This window comes from Dipodomys merriami, unplaced genomic scaffold (genome assembly GCF_024711535.1).
Source record: "Dipodomys merriami isolate MVZ:Mamm:240054 unplaced genomic scaffold, mDipMer1.0.p SCAF_85, whole genome shotgun sequence".
Lineage (NCBI taxonomy): Eukaryota > Metazoa > Chordata > Mammalia > Rodentia > Heteromyidae > Dipodomys > Dipodomys merriami.
In genome coordinates, this window is record NW_027206457.1 from 4681495 (window position 1) to 4708386 (window position 26892).

Sequence of the window (26892 nt, forward strand, 5' to 3'; positions counted from 1 at the left end):
GCAACCAAACTATCCATAAAACAGAAGTACTTTATACTAATTAGATTGGCACTGTATAACAGAATCAGATCATTGTATAACAGGATCAGATCACCTTGAAGCAAATCACACCAGTCACATCATGAACATTAACCACAACACAAAAGGCCTGCTCTTAGCTCTCTACCCTCACATCCTCTTTACTGGCTGAAATAGGTTGCAGGTTCTCAGAATAAAAGGCATAAAAATTTGTACATCAGGTAAGATTAGGGGGAGCACCTTTGTTTTTAACAGAAAGGCTTAAAAAGGGTCATTATGCTAGGCAACACATATAGAGGATGAATTCTAAAGGACAGTAGTTTGGGAGATACAGTCTGAAACAACAATCAGAGAACAATCTTGCTCTCATGAAGGTAAATGGAAGCTGGATTTGTGATTCAGCTTTTATCTTTAACCAAACCAAATACTCAAATTGTATACCATTTACTAAATCTTTAAAATAATAAAATGTAAAAAGTATAAAGTCAGGATCTGCTGTCTTTACTTGCTATGCAACAGAATGCTTTCTACTGCCCCTGTGATCCACAGCAGAGGAATCTCTTCAGAGCTGTTATCAGAGTGAATTATAATCAACTATTTTCCTATGGTTAGACTCAGAGGTCACCTTAGTGCCCCAGGGGCTCTGAATATAGCAGGTATTTGGAATGAATAAAATGCTACATTCAAGTGATTTGTTAATCATGTTGGCCTTTTACATCTTGGCTGCATGTTATCTGGCAGATACCACAAAAATTATGATGAAAATTTGCTCATCTTAGTCTTGAGAAGAACAAAAACAGATTTGGGTTAATTTGCTTTAAGTGTATATTTATCAAAGACTGACCTTTGTTTCCATTCTTTAGAGCTTTCTGTGAGACCATAAAAGTGTTTCAGCAGAAACAACCTGCATGTAAATAACAATCTGCAGTGTGTAAGCCTTACGGTTTGGAATACTGGAATACTTTTCATTAATACATTGCCTCCTCTGCTTGCCTTCAGCTCCTCGGTTCCCACTTGGTCTTGCTTATTATCTTTTATTCTCTTCCACCATAAAAATCAGATCTCCTCATTATTTACATCATATGTGATTTCAAACTGTTACCTCTCTAACAGAACTTTGTTCTTTCTGCCTTAACACTCCATTGGGTGGGAAGTGGAGTACAAGGAGAATGTATAATTTTTAGAGGTATGAGGTCCCTTTAACGGCTTGTGCATATTTGTGACACACCTACAATCTATTTTGTGTTGCCTAGAGGTAAGGTCTAGCTTGGTGACTAGCAATTATGGGTTCCTACCATGTCATGTATGCCTCAACTATCTCAGACCTTATTCTTTTAAAAATATTTTTATTATTAATTTGTACAAAGAGGTTGTAAGTACAAAACGTGTGTGTGTGTGTGTGTGTGTGTGTGTGTGTGTGTGTGTGTGTGTGTGTGTGTGTGTGTGTGTGTGTGTGTGTCTGGTATGAGTTTTGGGTTTCCAGGACCTGTGCTCTTTCTCTGAGCTTTTATGCTCAAGACTAGCACTTTACCACTTGAGCCACAGTTCTACTGCTGGATTTTGGTGGCTAATTAAGATAAATCTTATGGACATTCTTGCTGGAGCTGGCTTTAAACTGATCCTCAGTTCTCAGTCTCGTAAGTAGTTAAAATTACAGGTGTGAGCCATTGTCGCCCAGCATACAATGCTTCTTGATCAATGTCATTCCTTCCTTCTTTGTAGCATCTCAGATTTGACCACAAATATTTATATCAATTTAATCACTTTAACCTTGACTACTTGAGAGATTTTTTTTTTTAACAAATATTGTTTGTAAGAAGAAAGACTGTTCCGGGATTGTTTTTAACAATTACCATAGGAAATGGCAGTTTCTGAACAACAAGTGGGAGTCAAACAATTCCCTGTTTCTAGTGAGGAAGAATATTCACAACATAGCAATTCTTGACCCTTTTGCAGAGCAGTGTATACAAAGGTCTCCAAAGTCACCTTTTAATCTCACTCCAATTAGACATCAAATACAAGCTAGGACATCATTTTATGCTTTCTTTGAGAGCGGCAAACTAAGGGATAAGAAATACTTCATACTTCAAACAGCAAATAAAGGAAAAAGAGAGGGGTAGTATTTATCAAAAAATTAAATGAATTTTTTAAGTTTGGAAAAAATAAAATCAAATATAAAAATAACTTTACAAATGACAACTGAAATTAAGACTAATTCCTAAGTGCTCTTTACCAGGAGTGAAATCAATAAGACCTGTGAATGCAATATTCATTGTGCATGTATACGTGTGCACACATATGCACACATCACACACAATGCAGTTTTATTATTTACTTTTAGGTAACATCCTACAAAGCAAATTTCTCAACTTAATTAGAAAGTTTGGGATTAATGATCCTATTTCAGAGTTGGATTTTTAACTATACATCTCACCTATAAACTAAATCCAATCATCATGCTCTGCTACCTTTTTTAAGGAGAATATAAAGAGGCAAAATGACTTACTTTCACAAGCTCCTGCTGAGGCCAGATCTGAATTGGTTCTACCTGTTGAGGAGTTTGAGTTTGAATACCATATGTGTTAAGAAACACTTGAAGGCTAAAGAGAAAAGAGACATTTTTAGACAATGCATCATATACAGTTTAGGAAATGACAAATCAGAAGGATTAAAGGGAAGAGAATATGATAACTTGGAGCATATTATTCATATTAATCTGTTAATGTCATCAATGTGCCATATGCCCTGGAGTCCAGGTCTTCCTGGATTTTTCCTAGAGTATCAGATGGGAACTCTAAGGGCTGGCAGTAAGTTTAAGTACTAATGTTGGGAATCCCCATAATGTTCTTGTACTCATTTCTTAAAACTATAATCCAGGTAGCACTGGCATTGGTTACAGTTTAATATTCACATCAGCTAAGACAAAAAATATTTTTAAACATAAAAGAATGTAGTGCTAGCATTTAAAATGACATTCTTGAAACCCTGGCAAGAAATCTATAAAGTTAATCTCATACAGAATATGATAAGGGTAAATATTCACCCTCCTCACCCCACAAAAGAAAACACCACCCATTTGGATTTCATACCGTTGACTTTCTGCTACGAGTGCTACATGGACTACCAAATCGTTTTCCAGTGGTCCCTGTAACACAGAATAAAGGTGTGTGGGGGGTGTGTGTGAGAGAACATTTCAAAGGATTTGGTCATCATTAGCTACAATGAGGATCAAGGACAATATTAACCATCTCAAAGCAGTTCATTAAGATGATGGACACCAGCTGGCTCTAAGCGGCTGCCTTTCTTTACTAGCTTGCCACTGCCTACTAATCAATTTGATGGTGTAGACAGAGTAATGGAACACAAGGAATGAAAAGTCATAAATCTTATCACTACCAGAGGGGTTAGACTGTCAGGGCTATTTTGAATGATGCATAAGAGTAGTTTGGGGACTGAGAGTCATTTTCCATCATTTAATTCTGAAGGGAAGAGAAAGAACTAAAAATAAAAATCCAATTTATGTATTCCCTGTAAAAAATGATTGAGTTAAAATTGTTCATTTGACATCTTAACCACATATAAGGTTATTTCCTTTCTTATTAGCCAATTTCCCTTTGGCATTTTATATATCAAAATAGCTTTGTTCTAATATGTAGTTTCTCTGGTAGAGAATGAACTCCTCAGCTGACTATATAATTACCATTATGTTCACTAAATACAAGCTGTTAGATTTAATAGTTCTAATCAAAAACAGTGTTGGATATTTGCTACTCTATTTTTTGTTGAAAAGATTCACTATAACATATATTAATGCATTGTTAAAAGAAACTCACTTTTGAGTCTTTATATAGTTAACAAAGAATGTAAGGAAGTATCAGTATAGGATGGGGGCTCTGAAAATACTGATCAAATATAACTTTATATAATGAATTCAAAATTCTCAATAGTATACTGTAAAACATTTGATTTACCATCAGTTAGTTCCTCTCCATGGTATTCAATCTGCCACTAGAATTTATGTATGATGGCAGGCAAGAAACACCACAATCCATATACCAGCAGTAAATATCATACCGTCAAAGGGGCAGTGCCCAGAGTCATTGTGAAAATGCCGTAACAGGCAGACTTTCGTGTAATTTAAATAAATTTATAAGATAAAACATAACAAACCAGGCAAAACAAATACATATTACAATAATGTTACAAATTCTATTTTAACTGATAAAGACCTTACAATTAAATGTTTCACAAAAAGATGAGAAAAGAAGTAATTATTCCATCTCATCAAGATTTCTAGCAACAAATGAAACAATTAAGTTGATTAGACCTAGTATTTACTTCATCAGGAGGAGGATTACCTTAGAGTGGGCCATTATCCACAATCTCTAGAACTATTAAGAGATTCTTAAATAAAAAGCAAGTAGAAACATAATAGAATACAGTTATAATAAATAAGGCACTTTATAGAACCTAATTGGAAAATTGGCATCTTCTTTTTGAATCATAGACCAATTATTTAGGATAATATTGTTTCCATTTGCAGGAGAGAGTACTAAGACTGAAAATGGCCAGTACACATGTTGAGTCACAGTGAACATCTGGTTAGTAACTAATGGCTAAAGAACTCTCTCTTTTTTTTTTTTTTTTTTGTCGGTCATTGGGGCTGAACTCTGGGCCTGGGTGCTGTCCCTCAGCTCTTTAGCTCAAGGCTAATGCCCTACCATTTCAGTCACAATGCCACTTCCAGCTTTTTTCTGCTTATGTGATGCTGAGGAATTGAACCCAGGGCCTTATGCATGCGAATCAAGCACTCTACCACTAAGCCACCTTCCCAGCAATTTAGGGGTGGGGGGCGGGGGGAGGATGGGAAGGGATGGGAAGGGGAAACAAAGGAGGAGGCTACAATGCTTGATAAGAAATGTACTCATTATCTTGCCCATGTAATTGTAACCCCTCTGTACAGTATTTTCACAATAAAAACAATAAAAAATTTTAAAAAATCCAGCAATTTAGAAAGTTCTGATTTATACACCATCAACCATAATGGAGCTGGGCTTTCAACTCTAGCCCAAGTAGAACTCCTCAAGCCATTCTCTGCTCAGAAAGAATTTGGCATGTGCAGTTTCTGCCCAACAACTACCTTCCTTTCAAACCACCACTACTGCTGGCTAAAGCTAAGGGTGGGATAATGCAGTCATAATATTTAATGTATATATGTGAAAGTATATTGAAATAAATTGAGGGGATTGGTGGGGTTGGGAGAGATGGTACAAAATGATGAAAGGGATGACACTGATCAAGATGTGTAGCCATAAATGATATGCTGGTTTAAAATCATTTTGTACAACTACCTAACAATAATAAAAAATAAATTAAAAACAAGAAAAAGTAAATAAAATCCAATTCTGATGTAAGTCAGGTTCAGAGACAAAGGGCACATGTTTTTTCTTAAATGTGGAAGTTAGAGCTAAAATCTAAACTTATAAAACCACATGTAGGGCCATATGCACATATATACAATCAAACTAACTGAAGTATGGTATGTACAAGGATGGATTGTCACAGTGTAAGTCCTTTGAACAATTAACTGGCAGTTTAACAAAATGAATGCCAGGAAGCTGAAACTTGTTTTGTCTGAGATGGATGGAGCTAAAGGAGTTAAGAGGCTGATGAAAGGAGAGAGGAACTGTGGCCAATTACAGTCCTAAAACTCAATGTACATATGCAAAAATGGAACGAGGTAACCTGAGGAATACGTGGGGTTAGGTTAAGATGGGGGAGAATGATGGAAGGGGTGACACTGATCAAGATGCATGGTAATAATAAACTGGCATAAATTGAAATTCCTTTGTATAACTATCAATTTTAAAATAGAAAATAAAAACTCATTAACACTGCTCAACCTCATAATAGGCCACAATAGCTGGAAACCTCAGGATTATCATTGATACCTTAATTTTACCCCTCACATTCAATCAGTCACCCAAATCCTATGAGTCCCTTCTTCACAAGGCACCATTAATCTTGTTTCCTGTTTTCATTTCTAGCAAACACTTACCTCTGTGGGCCAGGAACTATTTAAGTGCTTGACAAATTATTATTTCTATTTTACACATAAGAAAAATGAAGTTCAGAAAGTTGAAGTAGCATATTCAAAGACATAGAACTAGCAAAGAGTACTGCTGGAATCAGACCCATATGTCTGACTATAGTCTGAACTCTTAACCACTAACTTCTGCTTTTATGAGTGGAGAGAAGGCAGGCTTTGGAACTGAAAGACCAATTTACAAGTCCATATTGTCACTTACTTTGATAATGATTGTGGTCATCTACTAGAAGTTTTAAACTTACCATGGATACAACTGAAGTATTGCTTTCCATACTTAATTCCACTAAACTGTCAAGCATTCTTTATCCATACAAAACACATCATGAATTTATCTGTTTTAGACAAAAAATGTGTCAGGGCTGGGTGTCAGTGGTTCATGCCTATAATTGTAGTTACTCATGAGGCTGAGATCTGAGGGTTGTGGTTTGAAGCCAGCCTGCAGCCAGCCTGGACAGGAAAGTCTGTGAGATGTTTATGCCCAATTAATTGCCAAAAAAAAATGGAAGTGGAATTGTGGCTCAAGTGGTAGAGCATTAGTTTTGAGAGAGAGAGAGAGAGAGAGAGAGAGAGAGAGAGAGAGAGAGAGAGAGAGAGAGAGAGAGAGAGAGAGAGAGAGAGAGAGAGAGAGAGAGAGAGAAGGAAAGCTCAGGGACAGAGCCCAGGCCCTGAGTTCAAGCCTCAGATATTCAAGGCATTCTTGATCCTTTTTACCTTCCTTTCAAGGCTTATACTCAGTAACAGCTGAATATGCACACTGACAATACAGACTGACCACCACAAAGCTGCATTAAACACTTTTATTAGGTAGGTTAATAATCTTATTTACTGAGAAAACTGTGAAATGGGAATAAGAATCTTAAGCGTGTCTACTATATATGAGTAAGATCAAACAAAAGAGGCTTGTAAGATATGCAACACAAATGTTATTTATGCTAATATTTGTTGTGTTATTATCTATGTCAATTTCAACAAAATCTTAGTTTGCTTATCTATAAACTGTGCCTACTAAAAATGCTTCATAGAGTAATGAGGACAATATGTATTATTTCATTGGATTAGTAGAGCATACACAATCATTTAACACAGGCATATAAGTACTAAAAATATTAGAATTTGCATGAACTCTAATAACACAACCAAACATATGTCCCCTGCAAGATGATTCCTTGGATTTTGCTTCATGCCTACCTTTATCCATATTGTGTCACAATTTTTTTTGTAGCATTGATTTGCATGCCAAAAGTGGCCAAAACATGTTGAGTGAATGAAGAACAGGAAAGGATGATGGGTGATGGACAGATTTGTAATGTTTAGAACATCCGTTCTCTATTCCAGAACCACTGTTTCTCAAACTCCAAACTTCCTGAGTCTTTTATCACGTAGGTGCAAACTACTACTTCCTGCCTGTCTCCTATCTGTTTTAGAATCCACTAGAAAGTACAGTTCACTCACCTGAAGTTTCTGTCCATCTCATTTAATTTGCACTTTCTGTTCTATCCAGAATCTAAACATCAGGGTGTTCAAATATGATCTGTCCCTATTAGCAAGAGCAAATGTTATGTGTGAGTCACTGAGCACTAGTCATGGACTGCCTAGTGCCCTCACTTTGGAAGTGGCTTAGCTTTTGGAATGCTTATGAATGGGTTAACTACAGAATGAGCTCTGAGAGGGGCTCCTTGTGCTTGCTTTTAAAAAAACAAACAACTAGGGCTGTTCACAATCAACTTTTTCTAAAAGGAAGGCAATTGGTACTGATTTGATGGCCTGAAGAAACTGTTCTTTGTATTATGGGTTAGACTTTACAGATCCCTCACACACATACACAACAAATGTTTACAAATACAAACCAGGATAGTTTTTTTTTTTTTGGGGGGGGGTCTGGTTGTGGGGCCTGAACTCTGGGCCTGGGTGCTGTGCCTCAGCTCTTCAGCTCAAGGCTAGCACTCTACCACTTGAGCCACAGAGCTACTTTGGGCTTTTTTTTTTTTTTTTTTCTGCTTATGTGGTGCTGAGGAATCGAACCCAGGGCCTCATTCATGCAAGGCAAGTGCTCTACCACTGAGCCACTTTCCAGGCCCCAGGATAGTTTTTATAAAAGAGAAATAACCATAATTAAATGTACACACATTTATATAATGCCATATAATCACATGACTTTAGACTAACAACATATATTCTGGCTCAAAACTTCCATTTTCAATAATGTTGGACTACATCTGTTTAGTAAATTTCTGCATTATGATAAAGCACATTCACATGAATTTGCAAACTTAATTTTTAAGTGTTCAATGGAAGAAGCACTTCCATAGTATAATAATATCATCTTGGCACTATCTGGTTTAAGACTGCAACTCATCTTAAGATTTAAAACTATGATAATTAACACATTGCAAGTTAATTTCCAGATTCTAGTTTTTAAATTACTCAAATCAGGTCAAAGTAGTAAGGATAGAGATCTGTACCTTGGTACTATAAATAAAACAGTATAAAAAACTTTCAAAAGGAATATAGAGAAGCTATAATATGAACAAGTTTCATATTTTCTTCTCCTTGTTCTTTGTAAGTCTATGTATTCCGATAGATGATTCATTAATGAGGTCAAAAAATTCAAAAGATTAAAAGCTCTGAAAAAGTTTTCAGTGAATGTCTTTTTCAAATGTGCCGTCCCTCCCATCTATTCAGTCACCATCAGCTAACAACTAGGTAATTTACTGATTATTATTCATGCCTCTTTTCTGAAGTTTCTTCATGCTTATAGGAGCAAATGAGGACTTAGCACTTTTCCCACTAATTATTGCATATCATGGTATTCTTTTCATTTATAAATACACAGACCATGTCTATTAAGACATTCTGTTTAACATTCTATTTTGTAGATGTACCATATTTATTAATGTCATCTCATTGTTTTACTTATTTGAGGGCAGTCAACTTTTGGAACTGAAATCTCTGGATGTGGTTATAGTTACATAGGAACAATGATACCAAAACTTAACCTAACTCATTCAAGGCACTGCTAGCTGTGATTTATTGAAAGATTGTCAATTAAGAATGGCAGGTTTAGATTTGGCGAGAAGGATAGAGGTTAGAGTCTGAATCTTTTCTAGGAAGAAGGCAAAAAAAATACATAGATGTTCAGTTACAATTTATTCACAGAAACAACACAGCAGCCTACTGATAAGATTGGTCTTATTATTTTACTGTTCTTTGTCTTGTAGTCTGGTTTAGAATATGAAGAATGGTGTGAATGTGAATGTCTTGAGAATCTGTTTGCCATGTATTATTTAAGTGTACTCTGACCTTTACTCTTACAAAAAGATCTCATTTTAAAAATCAGGAAACTGACATACAGAGCTATTACATAATTTTGCAAATATTATACATTTTAGTTTTAGAGCTTAGCTTAACCTGTAGGTTATGTCTAGGTCTGCAGTTAAAATGACAGATACCACAATGTGTTTTTATTTCAAGATAATATGTTGCTGCTATGTGGTATGTATTGGACAGAGTTCTCAAAAGAAACTGTGTGTGTGTGTGTGTGTGTGTGTGTGTGTGTGTGTGTGTGTGTGTTAAAATGACAGATACCACAATGTGTTTTTATTTCAAGATAATATGTTGCTGCTATGTGGTATTTATTGGACAGAGTTCTCAAAAGAAACTCTGTGTGTGTGTGTGTGTGTGTGTGTGTGTGTGTGTGTGTGTGTGTGTGTGTGTGTGTGTGTGTGTGTGTGTGTGTGTGTGTGTGTGTGTGTGTGTGTGTGTGTGTGTGTGTGTGTGTTTGGAGAGGTGAGGAGGTGAAGGAAGGAGAGTTGGAAAGAAATTTATTAAAAGGAATTGGCCCACATGATTCTGGAAGATGGAAAGTTCCAAGATGTGCAGGACTGTTTGGCAATCTAGGGAATCTGAAGAGCTGATGGTCAGAACTAGTCTGAATCTGAAAGCCAGAAACCCTTAGAGGTAATGGTAGATCTAATCTAACATTAGGCTGACTTAAGAGCCAGGAAGAACTGGTGTTTCTCTTCAAGTCAAGAGGCAAGAAAAAAGCCAATGTCAGAGTTTGAAGGTAGTCTTACAGTGAGAATCTTCCTTCTACTGAGTAGTCAGTCAGCTTCAAATTGACTGGATGAACTCCATCTGCATTGGAGAGGACAATCTGGTTTGTTCAGTATTGATTTAAATGTTAATTTTGGAAGTAATTCATAAAAATAGTTGAAATGAAAATATACCCAGAATAGTTTTTAGGCAAATATCTGGGCAACCTCTGGTCCAGTTAATTTGATACGAAATTAACAATTTTTTGGTTATACAAACATGTTAGCATTGTCTTTGGTATGTGTGGGAAGAATGGTGCAAAGGCCCATCAACAAACTACTCTTTATCCATTTGAGATCAGATTTTAAGATAATTTCAGATGTTGCCTACAAATGTATATTTTCTGCATTTTGATAGAACACAATGCTTTAGTTCTTGTCAATTAGGTTTAAAATTTATCTCATCTGTTAAAAAATCCATACAATAATTCTTATTTTTGCAACATTCTGCTAAGCCCTAGTCAAATTAGTTTTATTTTTAATGTGCTCAATGGTAAATAAAATAAGCGATAGTGGCTCCCTTTAATAGGCTTTTTATTAAAAACAAGGCAAGAGAGGAAGAAGACAAAGAAAGAAAGCAAAAAAAAAAAAAAAAAAGGAAGCAAAAAATATGGCTCATACCTCACTGGAGAAGGGTCTTGTCTCAAGGGCAATGCATTTGAAACATTCTGTCTCTCCTTTTGGGGCTTTACATAACTCATTTATGCTCATTACCCTTCTACAGTAGGTCTTGCCAACATTCAGCATTTTTTTCATTACACTCATTTTTCAGTGAAACCTCATTAGCTGAAGAAACTAGGCAAATGCTTTATATATCTCTATTCCAATTGGAGATAGCACACCAGCAGTACTTCTCCTCAGGAACTAAGTTACAGGCTAGTGTGAACACATGCATATCCTAACAGAGATGCCCTGGCATCTTGTTCTAACATTTCCAACCTACCCAAAGCAACAATATGAAAAAAATTAATAGGAAAGCAGAAGAAATTAAGTAGAAATATCAGAGGAATAACATATCAGATATGGTTAAAAAGCCATACGTGGCTCAAGGGTAGTACAGCTGGCCAGGGAGAGAATGGTCCTTTAGGGTCTATGTATTAATATGATGGATTAGTGATCTTTATAGGCTTTGCATTTGATATTTTTATTTTTATTATAAAGGTGGTGTATATACCGGTTACAGTTACATAAGTCATGTAGTAAGTACATTTCTTTTTGAACAGTGTCATGCTCTCCCTCAGTTTCTCCCAGTTTTTTCCCTCTCGGCTCCCTTACCCCCTAAGTTAGGCTTTACATTTAAAAGGAAAGTGAATGAATTAAAAAAAATCCTAGACCTCAAATATGCAGTTCTAAATGCTTAAACAAATAAATCAGGCAATGTTTTTTAACAGCTATTGTTTTAATGACTCCAATTATCTTGGAAGAGAATGCTTTCATGATGCCACAATGAATTGATTTTTCAAATAATTTTATTACTCCTTTCTAAAACACTTGCTGTAACTGGATGCCTCTATATGTTTGTCTTAAAGAAATAACAGTGCTCAAGGTCTCTCCTACTTCCCAGAAACAATGATATACTAATTATACAATACCATGGACTCATGGTATGTGCAGATAAAGAGAGTAAGAAATAATGAAAAACTCATAGAAACACAATAGTAAAGAGCAACTTCAGGAAAAATTCATGAAGGTAAGACAGAGGAGGAGGAAGCACACAGGGAAAATGTGGGTTCCAAAAACTGATTCATATCATTCGTAAGAGTTTCTGTGTCATTTGAAAGGATCTCAGGTCATGGGATAGTACCAAGAAGGGACCCATAAAGATAGAAAAAGGAATCAGGACATAGAGTCATGAGGGGGAAAAATAGGGGAGTATAGTAAAGCTGCTTGTTATACAAATGTTTCCCCTCTCCACACACTTTGGTGCCTGCACTGATTGGGTAAGTGGCTGAGTTGAAAATATCACAGATGGAGGAGACCATTTTTATTATCTGGTAACAAAAATGGGTAATAATGGACAAATGAAGAGATAGGAGAAGTCTCCACACCTCTGAACTATTTTTCATGATGTAATACTACCAGGGATTTTGTTTGAAAGATGGGTTTCTCTGACAAACAGCAATTTACGTGATGGATGAGGAGACGGAGATCTAGGGAGAATAAATAGACCAGACCCAATAGTTAAGTAGACACAGAAATAGAATCGAGGTCTCTTACTGACATGATCTAGAGATTTCCCACTAAGTCAGACTATTGTACAGTCAGAATATAAGGTCCTTAAGATGTAGGATTAGAGATCTCAATGACAAAAAGGGCTATGTAAGCATAGTAACAAAACACTTTTGTCAGAAAGAAACACAGTGCGACATACTTAAAAGTAATGTTAAATGTCTTTTAAACAGCTAAAATGCAAAAAGAGACTGCTTGGATTTGTCAATTTAAAAAGTCATTAATAACATTTTACATGTGGTTTTAGTAGAGTGGTGGTATAACCAGCCAGACTCTGCACTACAAGGTATGAATAATAATTGATGAAAGGAGAAGGTACAGTGTTTTCCTAAGACTGAGGGAACTGAGGGAACTGAAAGGCCCTTGAGAGAAGAGTCTAAAAACATTCTTATAAAATGAGTTCAAGCCCCACAACTGACAAAAAACAAACAACAACAACAAAACACTAGCAAGAAAGAAAAAACCACTTGTGTTCCTGTCTTGGGGTACATGTTGCTTAACATTATCTCATTTGGTCATATGTACATAGCCTTTGATCTCCTCTACTTGTCCTAGACATGTACTAGTCACTGCAAAAAGAGAAACCATGGGACCTATGTTTCTCCGGCCTAGCTTACTTTACATAATATAATTTTTTCCAAGTCTCTTCAGGGTTGGTTCCATATTTTAGCTATGGAATAATGCTACAATAAACATGGTTGTGCTGGAAGCTTTGGTATGACCTTGTTTGTGATGGTTTGGGTAAATGCCCCAAAGTTCAATTGCTGTGTCATAAGGGAGCTCTATGTGGAGTCTTCTGAGGAACTCATACTGCTTTCCACAGTGGTTGAACAAGTTTACACTCTCACCAACAATACAGTAGGGTTCCCTTTTGGCCATATTCCTTCCAGCATCTGTTGTTACTAGATTTTTTGATTATAGCCATTCTAACTGGGGTCAGGTGGAATCTCAATGTTGTCTTGATTTGCATTTCTTTTATGGCTAAAGAAGTTGAGCATTTCTTCAAGTGTCTATTGGCCATTCTTATTTCCTCTTCAGAGAAGTCTGTCTTTAAGTCTTTAGCCCACTTATTAATTGGGAAGTTGTTTCTTTGAGGATTTGTTGGGGGATTTAATTTTTTGAGTTCTAAGTATATTTTAGATATAAGACCCTTATCCATTGTATGGCTAATGAAGATCTCCTCCCAGTCTGTGGGCTTTCTGTTGATCTTGCTAGCTATGTCATTTGTCATGCAGAAGCTCTGCAGTTTCATGCAATCTCATTTGTCCAACCTTTCTCTGATTTGATATCATTTTTAAGTGTAGTATTGAGGCTTTAAATTAGGTTTTGGGTGCTGTCTCCAAGCTTTTTTACTCAAGGCTAGTCCACTATTATTTGAGCCACAGATGCACTTCTAGATTTTTCTTTTTTCTTTTTTTTTGCCTCCCCTCCACTCCATTCCCCTCTCCTTTCCTGTCTAGGCTAGTCTCTAATCTCGATGCTAGAATAACTAGGAATATAGGTGTGAACCATCGGCATACAGTATGATTATGAAGAAATATGGATACTTGAGTGTAGTGGCATGCACACCTGGAATCCCAGCTACATCAGAGAGAGAAATCAGAAAGACAATAGTTTGAGGCCAGTGAAACAAAAGTTAACTGAAATCTATCTCTAAAACAAGCTGAGAATGGTGGATTACAGCTATAATCCTGGATATTTAGAAGGTAGAAATAAGTGGATCATAAGGCTCAGGCCATCCCAGAGCAAAATGCATGAGAACTGATCTGAAAATCAACTAAAGCCGAAGTAAGGACTGGGGCATAACTCAAGTTGTAGAGTGACTGCCTAGCAAGAATGAGTCTCTGAATTCAAACCTCAGTAACACACACACACACACACACCACACACACACACACACACACACACACACACACTCTCTCTCTCTCTCTCTCTCTCTCTCTCTCTCTCTTCTGGATTCAAAAAGAGCAGCTCAGAGTCCAGAGGAAGATGGCAAAGGAGAAGCTGAGGGCTAAGCAAGCTCTTGCATAGAAACCAGTTTTAGTGTTCCAGTGAAAAGTCCAAGGCTAGAGAGTCACAGCAACTGTGCCATCATAGTACAGAGAGTTTGGCCACAGAGGAAACATCCAGGAAGCTTGATTAAGGAGACAGATTCCAGTACTTGCTGATGTCCGTGATGGCAGTGGTGGCGGCTTTGGCGGCAGGGGTGGTGGCTGCCGCCTTGGCTGCCATATCAACAGAGAATGCCTGGGAACAAAGCACCAGAGGCAGTATGTGAGCTGATTTTACTCACCGCGAGCAAGAACTGCCAAGGAACGGAAATCTTCATCCTGCTTATGATATATAGTCAGAGACCATGGACTGCCCGGAAACCAAGGGAAGGGTGTGAGTACCCCAAGACATCATCACTCCTTCTCACTAAGCAGTGGTGGAAAAGCAACCCCTCCCCAACCACCAGAGAAGAACTCCATCTTTGATATTGTCAAAGACTCAGCTAGGGAGTTCCGGGAAGATGGCGGAGGAGAAGCTGGAATCTGAACAAGCTCTCGCATAGAAAGTAGTTTTAGAATTCCAGTGAACAGTCCTAAGCCAGAGAATCACACCAAGTGTGCCATCACAGGACAGAGAGTTAGACAAGAGAGGGGAAGCCAAGGAAACGCATCAGCTGCCGCTTCGGCGGCGGGGTCCCGGCGGCGACCACCTCCGCGGAGTCATACCTGAGACACAGAGAGTCGGGGACGAAGGAGCCAGACGCAGCGGACGAGCAGATTCTACTCAACACCAACAAGAACCGACAAGGAGCAGACATCTTCATCCTGCTGTTTGCAGACCAGAGACGACCCAGGATCCAAGACTCGGCATGAGTACAAGCCCGACGTCCTCACTCCTCAGGGAGCAGAGGAGGGAAGGCCACCCCTCCCCCCCCAGCACCGGTGATCTCCATCTTGGATACCGACAAAGCTCGGAGGAGCTGCTAGCTCCAGCTCAGGCCTTGGAATAAAATGAGTCATTTAGCAGGTCACAAGAACTTAACGCGAAGTGACCTGCCAGACTCAGCTCCATCCAGGGAAAAGTCACCCAGCTCAGGCGCCAGCCATTGGAGTGACTTGCCTCACTGGGTAACCAGAGCCAGAGGCTGCCCCTCCCTCTAGCAGCCACCACAATCAATTGAAAAACAGAAACCCTGAGAATGGCTCCAGGCTGGGCGCTGTGAGCTTTATCACAAAATAGCCCCAGGGAAAAGCTACTGTTTGTTGAAAGGCCTCAACTCTACCCATAACCTAGCCTCATCACTGCATCCCCCTCTTTTGTGATTCTCAAAGCAGATCACCCTCCCAGAAAACTAACCTGGGAGGGGGATCTCAAAATCTTGGGTAAAGCAGAGCATTTTTCTGCCTCTTCCAACCAACCGACTTAAGAAACCAATCAAGCCACAGGACCTCAAGCTGACCAGAGACTCCAACAAGAGACTGGTTGCAGACAAAAGGGAGATACAGGATTCTTCCCACTCCTCCCCCCCCCCCCAAAAAAAAATCAAAAGACTTTTTTTTTCTTTTTTTTTCTTTTTTTCTTTTTTTTTTCTTCTTCTTCTTCTTCTTTTCTTTTTTTTGCTTGTTTTTTGTTACCTTATATATATATATATATATATATATATATAATTTTTTTTCCCTTCTAAAACTTTGATTAATCTTTAATTTTTGCCTCTTCTGAAAAAATAATTGTTTTCCAGTAACTTTTTTTTTTTTTATCTTATAATTTTTATTTTAGGAATACGTGAATGAGAGTTTTCCTTTCTTTTCTTGTCTTCTTTCTCTTTTTCTTTCTTTCTTAATTACCTTTTTGTTTTTTATCTAGCTCTACTGAACTTCTGATCTTTTATTCTCCCTTTCCCATCCTTAAAGATTTTCACATCTCCTCTATGTCCCTCCCCTTCTCTGAACATATTCACATTCCTCTCTAAATAGATGGTCTTTTAACCTCTATAATAACATTAATTTTTACGTTTCTATTCTTTTTCTGGTCTCTCTTCATTCCCCTTTCCATCTCTTCTTTTTCTCTCTCTCTCTACTTGCATCCTACCCAACCCATTTCCTGCGCTGTGATTAGGACATAGTTAACTCTCCCTGTGCCTCCCCACACCAATCTATTCCCATTTTTTACCCACATCTCTCCCTAATCCTAATAATTTCTGGTTTTCCAAATTCTTTTCTGCGGTTCGAAGTCCTTTAACATATAGTCGTTTGATGTTGAATAGATGTATCTGTTGAACTAGATTGTATCTGTAGACTATTGACTGTACAAAGGCAAACTTTGGTTGATGGTTGCCTTAAGATAGTGTTCTAGCACAAAACTGGTGCAATCTTTATCTCAAATGGGCCAAGTAAGCCGGAAAAACACAAGAAAAATGGCAAATTCAGGTATCTCAATTCCCAACCTTGATAATCAGGGATTAGAACAGATAAAGAATAATCCAGAGGAGAGTTCCCAAATAGCTCTACGAACACTAATAGCAAACATGATAAATGAGAAGTTTGACAATGTACAAAGGACTCTGTATAAGCGTGATAGGGAGAGAGAGGAGGCATCCCAGAAGTTTATACAGGAATATCATAAGCGTGAGGAAGCTACTCAAAAACTGATACAGGATTTGCGTGAACAACTTGAGAATACTCAAAGAGAAAGGGAGGAATGGCGTGAGCAGGCAGAGAACACTCAAAGAGAACTGCAGGAATCCCACAGAAGGGAGGAAACTAATCAAAGAGTAATTCACGAATTAAGAGACCAGGTAGAGAATACACAAAGATCACTAAAGGCATTCATGGAATCCATTAACAAAGAGCTGAAGGAAGTCAGGGAGACCACAAAGGGAATGCTGAATGGAACCCAACAGAAGGAATGGGAGTCCAAAGAAACCATAACCAATCAACTAAGTGATTTGAGAACAAACACTGAACACCAAATTAAGGAAGTAAAGAAATTCATACAAGACCTAAAACAGAGCTTCAACAAAGAACTTGAAGCCATCAAAGCTGACCAATTAGAAGGAAAAGAGATAAAAAACAAAGTAGAGAGTCTTGACAGCAGGTTAGACCATGCAGAAGATCGAATCTCAGGGATTGAAGACAGCCTAGATATTATAGAGAAAGAACATACAACCATCCAAGACAAGTCCAAGAAATATGATAGGTCTATCCAACACCTGGAAGACACCATCAGAAGGCCCAATCTAAGGATAATGGGTGTAGAGGAGCACCTAGAAACAGAAGTTAATGGTCTAGGAAATTTGTTTAACAGGATCCTAGCAGAGAACTTCCCAAACATACAAAAAGATAGGCCTATTCAGATACAAGAAGCTTTTAGAACCCCAAATAGACCAGACCAGAATAGGACATCCCACCGTCACATTATAATCCACACAGGATCAACCCAGACCAAGGAAAAGATCCTTAAAGCTGTCAAGGAGAAAAGGTTAATCACCTATAAAGGGAAACCAATTAGAATCACCTCAGATTTCTCAGCAGAGACAATCAAAGCAAGAAGAGCCTGGAATGACGTATGCCATGCCCTAAAAACAAACAACTATCAACCAAGAATACTGTACCCAGCTAAACTCTCCTTCATAACTGAAGGCCAAATAAAAACCTTCCATAGCAAAGAAAAATTGAAACAATACATCTCCACCAAACCAGCCCTACAAAAGATTCTTAAAGATGTCCTACACATAGAAAACCAACAAGAACGCAGCAAAGGCCAAGAAACTGCACCCAAACTGAGAATCCAAGAACCTTAGGAAGAACCCAGCTTTCACAGCCCCCAAGAAGGTGGATAACATGGCAGGAACTCCCAAATACCTCTCAGTCCTATCTCTTAACGTTAATGGACTGAACTCTCCAATTAAGCGACATAGACTGTCTAGTTGGATTAAAAAACAAGACCCTTCTATCTGCTGCCTGCAGGAGTCACATCTTGCCCGTAAAAACAAACATATTTTCAAGGTTAAAGGCTGGAACAAAATCTACCAAGCAAACGGCCCTCATAAACAGGCGGGAGTTGCAATCCTAATATCAGATAAAATAGACTTCAAATTAAAATTCGTGAGAAGAGATAAAGAAGGTCGCTACATACTAATTAAAGGATCTCTCCTTCAGGAGGATATTACAATTCTAAGTATCTATTCGCCAAACAATGGAGCACCCAAATTTATCAAAGAAACACTACTTTCCCTCAAATCCCATATAGATCCAAAGACATTAATCGTTGGGGATTTTAACACACCTCTCTCCCCACTAGATAGATCAACTCGGCAAAAACTCAACAGAGAAACCGCAGATCTAAACAGCTGCATAGATCAACTAGACTTAACAGACATTTACCGAACATTTCACCCAGCAGCATCAGAATACACGTTCTTCTCAGCAGCACATGGAACGTTTTCTAAAATAGATCACATTTTAGGCCACAAAGCAAACTTGTCTAAATTCAGAAACATTGAAGTTATACCTTGCATTCTCTCTGACCACAAGGGAATAAAATTAGAACTCAACACCAAAAGCCACCAAAGAAAGTCCAGTATCACATGGAGGCTGAACAACACACTGCTGAATCATGAGTGGGTCATGGAAGAGATTAGAAAGGAAATTCAAATGTTCATGCTATTCAACAAAAATGAACACACAAATTACCAGCTCCTCTGGGACACAGCAAAGGCAGTACTCAGAGGCAAGTTTATAGCTCTGAGCTCCTACATCAACAAATTGGAGAGATCGGAAACTAGCAATTTAATGACACATCTAAACCTCCTTGAAAAAGAGCAGCAAGATAAACCCCAATCCAGTAGACGGAAAGAAATAATCAAAATTAAATCAGAATTAAATGAATTAGAATCCAAAAAAACTATAGAAAGAATCAACAAAACAAAGAGTTGGTTCTTCGAAAAACTTAACAAAATTGACAGACCCTTAGCAAACCTTATCAGAAAAAGGAGAGAACACACCCAAATTAATAAACTCAGAGATGAGAATGGAAACATCACCACGGAAACAACCAAGATTCAGAACATTATAAGGGAATACTTCTCAAAACTTTATGCTAATAAGTTTGAGAACTTGACAGAAATGGACCTTTTCCTAGCAAATATTGACATGCCAAAACTAAACCAAGATGAGTTAAACCAGCTTAACAGGCCAATATCAAGCATTGAAATAGAAACAGCAATAAGAGACCTCCCAGCTAAGAAAAGTCCAGGGCCAGATGGTTTTACAGCGGAATTTTACAAGGCCTTCAAAGCAGAGCTCACACCAATACTCCTCCAACTCTTCAATGAAATTGAAAGAGAAAGCTCACTACCGAACACATTCTATGAAGCCATCATAACCCTCATCCCAAAACCAGGCAGGGACTCATCAAAGAAAGAGAACTATAGACCCATTTCTTTGATGAACATTGATGCAAAACTTCTCAACAAAATTTTGGCCAATCGACTTCAACAATTCATCCAAAAAATCATACACCATGATCAAACAGGATTCATTTCAGGGATGCAAAGCTGGTTCAATATACGCAAATCAATTAATATTATTCATCACATCAACAGGAGCAAGAATAAGAACCACATGGTTATCTCAATAGATGCAGAAAAAGCATTTGACAAGATCCAACACCCCTTTATGATGAAGGTTCTGGAAAAATTAGGAATCCATGGAACATTCCTCAATACAATAAAGGCTGTATATGACAAACCTACAGCCAGCATTATACTCAATGGTGAAAAACTAAAGCCATTTCCTCTTAACTCAGGAACAAGACAAGGATGCCCACTCTCTCCACTTCTCTTCAATCTAGTATTAGAATGCCTAGCTACAGCAATAAGACAAGATGCAGACATAAAGGGGATCCAAATAGGGAAAGAAGAAATAAAACTCTCCCTCTTTGCAGATGACATGATCTTGTATTTAAAGAATCCCATAGACTCCACTCCCAAATTACTCAAGCTGATTCAAAACTTTGGCAAAGTAGCAGGTTATAAAATTAACCCCCCAAAATCAATGGCTTTTCTATATGCCAACAATGAGAAAAGTGTGGCTGAAATTAGGAAAGCAACTCCATTTGTAATAGCCCCACAAAAAATAAAATACCTAGGAATTAACTTAACCAAAGAAGTGAAGGACCTCTATGATGAAAACTTTAAAATCTTGAAAAAGGAAATCAACACAGAACTTAAAAAATGGCAAAACCTCCCATGCTCCTGGATTGGCAAGATCAACATCGTGAAAATGGCAATACTTCCCAAGGCTATCTACAAATTCAACGCGATACCTCTCAAAATTCCACCCACATTCTTCAAGGAAATAGAGGAGGCAATCCAAAATTTCATATGGAACAATAAAAGACCCCGAATAGCAAAAACGCTCCTCAACGGAAAGAACACTGCTGGAGGAATATCAATACCAAATTTCAAACTCTACTCTAAAGCCATAGTAATCAAAACAGCTTGGTATTGGCATAAGAACAGACCTCAGGACCAATGGAATAGAATTGAAAACCCAGAAATGAACCTACAGACCTATAGCCATCCAATCTTCGATAAGGAAGCTAAAACAATAGAATGGAAGAAAGACAGCCTCTTCAGTAAATGGTGCTGGCAAAATTGGTTAACTACATGTAGAAAACTAAAGCTAGATCCTTATATATCACCCTGCACCAGAATCAACTCCAAATGGATCAAAGACCTTGAACTCAAAGCAGACACTCTGAAAACATTACAGGATGGAATAGGAGAAACCCTAGGTCTCCTTGGCTCAGGTCGAAATTTTCTGAATAGGGACCCGGAAGCACAACAAATCAAAGAAAGGTTGGACAAATGGGATTGCATAAGATTGCAGAGCTTCTGCAGGGCAAATGACATAGCTGGCAAGATCAATAGAAAGCCCACCGATTGGGAGAAGATCTTTACTAGCCATACAACGGACAAGGGTCTCATATCTAAAATATACTTGGAACTCAAAAAATTAAACCACCCAACAATAAATCCTCAAAGAAACAACTGCCCAATAAATAAGTGGGCGAAAGACTTAAAGAGAAGCTTCTCTGAAGAAGAAAGAAGGATGGCCAATAGACACATGAAGAAATGTTCAACATCCCTAGCCATAAAAGAAATGCAAATCAAAACAACATTGAGATATCACCTCACTCCAGTTAGAACAGCAAAAATCAAGAATTCTAACAACAACAGATGCTGGAGGGGATGTGGACAGAAAGGAACCTTACTTCATTGTTGGTGGGAATGTAAACTTGTTCAACCACTTTGGAAAGCAGTATGGAGGTTCCTCAAAAGACTTCACATAGATCTCCCCTATGATCCAGCAATCCCACTTTTGGGCATTTACCCAAATGTTTACAAACAAGACCACACTAAAGCTACCAGCACAACTATGTTTATTGCAGCATTATTTACCATAGCTAAGATATGGAACCAACCCAGATGCCCCTCAGTAGATGAATGGATCAAGAAAATGTGGTATATATACACAATGGAATTCTATGCCTCCATCAGAAAGAATGACATTTCCCCATTTGTTAGGAAATGGAAAGGTTTGGAAAAAATTATATTAAGTGAAGTAAGCCAGGCCCAAAGAAGCATAGGTCCCATGGTTTCCCTTATTTGCAATATCTAGTATAGGTATGAGTCAAGCGGAAAAGGTCAGATAATGTGATGTTAGGAAAATGAACCCTTTAATATGTATCTTAATGTTTTCGTTTCTTTCATGCATGTGTTTCTAAAGCATTTATAAGATTATTTCTTTGTTGCTTTGTATGTTCCTCCCCCACAGTGTAACCCCCGGTTTCACTATGTTTGATGTCAGTATAACATGTGGAGGAGATGGGGACAAACAAGTCATTTAAGGATTCAGGTGGACCTGTTGCAACAATGAGAAGTACAAAATGTCATGTCAAAACCAGCTTTACAATGTCGGTGTGGGGGGGGGGAGGGGGGTATAATTGGGTGGGGGGAGGGGGGTAAAATTGGGTGGGGGGAGGGGGGAGACGGGGAAGGGAAGTGAAGGGTAAACAAAGGAGGAGGCTGCAATGCTTGGTAAGAAATGTATGCATTATCCTGCCCATGTAATTGTAGCCCCTCTGTACAGTATGTTCTCAAATAAAATAAAATACAATTAAAAAAAAAAAAAAAAAAAAAAAAAAGACTCAGCTAGCATGTAACTCAGGCCTTGGAAGAAGACAATAGGAGCCATTCAACAGGTCAAAGGAAACAAACCTTCCGGGCTCAGCTATACCCAGGGGAAAGTTGCCCTTCCCAGGCAGATGAAGCTCTGCCCAGAGGAGTGGCTTTCTTCACTAGGTAAACAGAACCAGATGCTGCTTCCCCACTGCAGCATAGGCAGCAGATGCAGCTGCAGGAGGGGTAAAAGAAAAACAATGTAAACTCAGTAAACATAATTCCTGGGAATGGCTCAAGGCTGGATTGTGAATAAGAGCTCGCCCCTCAGAGAAAAGCTACTGATTGCTGAAAGGTTTCAACCCTACCCACAACCTAGCCCCATCACAGCAACTCCAAGTGAGGAAACAGCCATCCATCTCCCTCCTTTGTGATACTCAAGGCAGATCTCCCTCCCACTGAACTAGCCTGGTAGGAGGGCCCTTGGTAAGGCAGAGCTTCTTTCTGCCTGCTTGAAAGCAATCAAGCCACAAGAAAACAAAACACCACAAGCAGAGACTCCACGGAGAGACTGGTTATGGACACAGGGAAGACTCAAGATCCCTCCTCCCCCCCAAAAAAAAAAATTCAAAGAACACTTTTGTCTACCTAATTTGGTTTTTTAAAAAAATCAATATTTTTCCTATTTTTACATCATTTTTATTTTATGTGTGTGTTTTTAAAAATTCTTTTTACTCTTTTCCCTTTTGATCTTGTGCGTGTGTGTGTGTGTGTGTGACTTGTTATTCTGTTCATCCCCAGATATATACCCATCTTAGATAATTAGACCTTATCCAGCATTGTGTGCATACTTAAATCAGATATCAATTATTCATTTCACAAATGCTCAGGCTTAACTCCTTTAATAGTATTATTTCTTTATACTTATAAGATTTTTAAGTTTTATTTTTAAATTTTTTATTTTTTCCTTTTTCCTTTTTGCTTTCTCTCCCTTCCTTCTATCCTTCCCCTCTCTCTGAATTCTTCTCTCCTTCTCCTTACACACATTCCTCTAATTTTATTTTCTCCCCATAATTCTCCCTAAACCTATTGATTTCTGGTCTGCTAACTCTTTCTTTGACTTTCTTATCCATTTATCCATAGTTGTATTCTATAGAATAGATTGTACCTGTCGAACTAGATTGTATCTATATTCATTTTGACTGCATCAAACATTCTGTGCAATTCCAGGGCTCTGGCTGATGCTTGCCTTAAAATAGTGTTCTAGCACGGAATTGCTTTTGCTTTCATACCCAAACAGGCAGAACAAGCCGGAGAAGTACAAGAAAAATGGGAAGTCCAGGAATCTCAATTTCCACTTATGATAATCAGGAAACAGAGCAGTTAATGAATAATCCAGAGGAGAGTTCCCAATATCCTTTACAAACAGTATTGCTGAATGAGAGTGATAGGGAAATATGTGAGCATGATGAGGCTAACCAAAAATTAATACAGGAACTTTGTGAGCCTGGTGAGGCTAACCAAAGAGTAATACAAGAACTTCATGAGCATGAGGAAGCTAATAAAATATTAATACAGGAATTGCGTGAGTGGGATGAGAATAGACAAAGATTAGTAGAGGCATTCAGGGAATCTACAAACAGAAAGCTGGAGGACTCCATGGAGACCACAAAGGGAATGCTGAATGAAGCCCAACAGAAGGAAAGGGAGACCCAATTATACTCAATCAACTATGGGATTGGAGAATGAACACTGAAAACCAAATAAAGGAAGAAAAGAAGTCCATACAAGATCTAAAACAAAACTCCACAAAGAATTTGAAGCAATCAAATCTAGCCAATTAGAAGGAAAGGAAATGAAAAACAAAGAAGAAAGTCTTGACAGTAGGTAAGACCATCGGAAGATCGAATCTCTGGGACTGAAGAGAAAGGACAAGTATTCAAGACAAGATATATGATAGATATATGACAAGATATATGATAGATCTATTCAATATTTAGACCACACCATCAGAAGGCCTAATTTAAGGCTAATGGGTGTGCAGAAGGGCTTAGAGACAGAAGATAAAGGTCTATGAAATTTATTTAACAGGATCCTAGCAGAGAACTTCCCAAACTCGCAAAAAGATAGGCCCATTCAGATACAAGAAACCTTCAGAACCCCCAAATAGACCAGAGCAGGACAAGACATCCCACCATCACACTGTAATCCACACAGGATCAAATGAGACCAAAGAAAGGATCCTTAAAGCTGTCAGTGAGAAAAGATCAATCACCTACAAAAGAAAACTAATCTGAATAACTTCAGATTTCTCAGCAGAGATAATGAAAGCAAAAAAAGCCTGGAATGATTTATGCCATGGCCAAAAGACCAACAACTATCATCCAAGAACACTGTACCCAGTTAAACTCTCCTTCATAACAGAAGGACAAATCAAAACCTTCCACAGCAAAGAAAAATTGAAACAACCTATCTCCACAAAACTTGCCTTACAAAAGATACTTAAAGATGTCCTACACATAGAAAACCAACAAGACTGTGATAAAGGCAAAGAAACAGTCCCCAAACAGAGAATCCAAAAATCATAAGAAGAACCCAGTTGGCACAGCTCCCACGAAAGTGGATAACATGGCAGGAACTACCAAAAACCTCTCAGACCTAACTCTCAATATGAATGGACATAAGTTTCCAATTAAGTGACACTGATTGTCTAGTAAGATAAAAAAGCCAAGATCCTTCAAGAGACACAACTTGCCAACAAAAACAAACATATCCTGGAAGTCAAAAGCTGGAATAAAATCTACCAAGCAAACAGCAATGGGTTTATGGAAACAGGCAGGATTGCAATCTTAGTATCAGATAAAATGGATTTCAAAATTAAATTAGCGAGAAGAGATAAAGAAGGTCACTGCATAATAATTAAGGGATCTCAGCTTCAGGACGATATTACAATCAACAAACAACAGAGCACACAAATGTATCCAAGAAACAATACTTGAGAGCTTATTTGAAGATTCTAGCAGGGGAGCACAGCTACTCATATACTCATATACTCATATACTCTTGACCGAAGACCAGTCCTCCTCTATCAGGGATGGTCATCCTCTTTGATGGAACATGCAGCTTCGGGAGGAACGCACATGGAGTGGTGAGGGAGAAAGGGGATACCTGCCTAGATAGCCAGATTAGCCAATCAACCCTGGCAATCATCAATGGGGTGACATGTCACAGCCAGATCTCCCTCACATCCAAGAAACAATACTTTTCCTAAAATCACACATAGATGCAAAGATTTTCATTGTTGGGAACTTTCACACACCACTATCCATGTTGGATGGATCAACCCAGAAAAAACTCAACAGAGAAACTTCAGAGCTAAACAACTGTATAGATCAACTAGACTTAAGAGACATCTACCGAATATTTTACCCAGCAGTATCAGAATACATATTCTTCTGAGCAACACACAGAACATTCTCCAAAATAGACAACATTTTCGTTCACAAAGCAAATTTCTACGAATTCAGAAACACTGAAATTATGCCCTGCATTCTCTCAAGGGAATAAAATTAGAAATCAACACCAAAATCTACCAAAGATAATCCTGTAACATTTGGAGGCTGAACACCACAGTGTTGAACCACTAGTAGGTCATGGAAGAGATTACAAAGGAAATTCAAATGTTCATGATATTTAACAAAAATGAACACACATAACAATACTTGAGAGGGATATAACAGAGGCAAGTTTACAGTTCTCAGTTCCTACATCAAAAAAATTGGAGAGATCTGAAACCAACAATTTAATGAGGCACCTGAGACTCCTTGAAAAAGAGCAACAAGATAAACCCCAATCCAGTAGATGGAAATGAATAAAAGTAAATCAGAATTAAATGAATTAGAGTCCAAAAAAAAAAAAAAAAAAAGAAAACCGGAGAGAATCAACAAAACGAAGAGTTGGTCCTTTGAAAAAAAAAAATTGACAGAACCTTAGCAAAAAAGAAGATAACGCACTGAAATAAACAAACTCAGAGATGAGAATGGAAACATCACCACAGAAACAACCAAGAATCAGAACACTGTAAGGGAATACTTCTCAAACCTTTATGCTAAGAAGTTTGAGAATCTGGAAATACACAGATTTCTAGCAAATATTGACATGCCCAAACTAACCCAGTATGAATTAAACCAAGTTAACAGACCCATATCAAGCATTGAAATTGAAAAAGCAATAAGAAATTGTCCATCCAAAAAACCCAGGACTGGATGGAT

The 26892-nt window shown here is 38.0% G+C and overlaps 1 protein-coding gene across 5 annotated transcripts in view; it reads right to left on the bottom strand.

Annotated features, from left to right (window-relative positions):
* The window catches only part of Phkb (phosphorylase kinase regulatory subunit beta), a 203936-nt gene that overhangs the window by 48847 nt on the left and 128197 nt on the right, over positions 1 to 26892 (bottom strand). For all 5 annotated transcript variants that reach the window (XM_070011934.1, XM_070011937.1, XM_070011933.1 and 2 more), the window contains 2 exons: positions 3108 to 3163; positions 2525 to 2618 (listed from right to left, as the gene is read on the bottom strand). In XM_070011934.1, coding sequence (XP_069868035.1) covers positions 2525 to 2618; positions 3108 to 3163 — 150 coding nt within the window. The remainder of the gene's footprint in view (positions 1 to 2524; positions 2619 to 3107; positions 3164 to 26892) is intronic.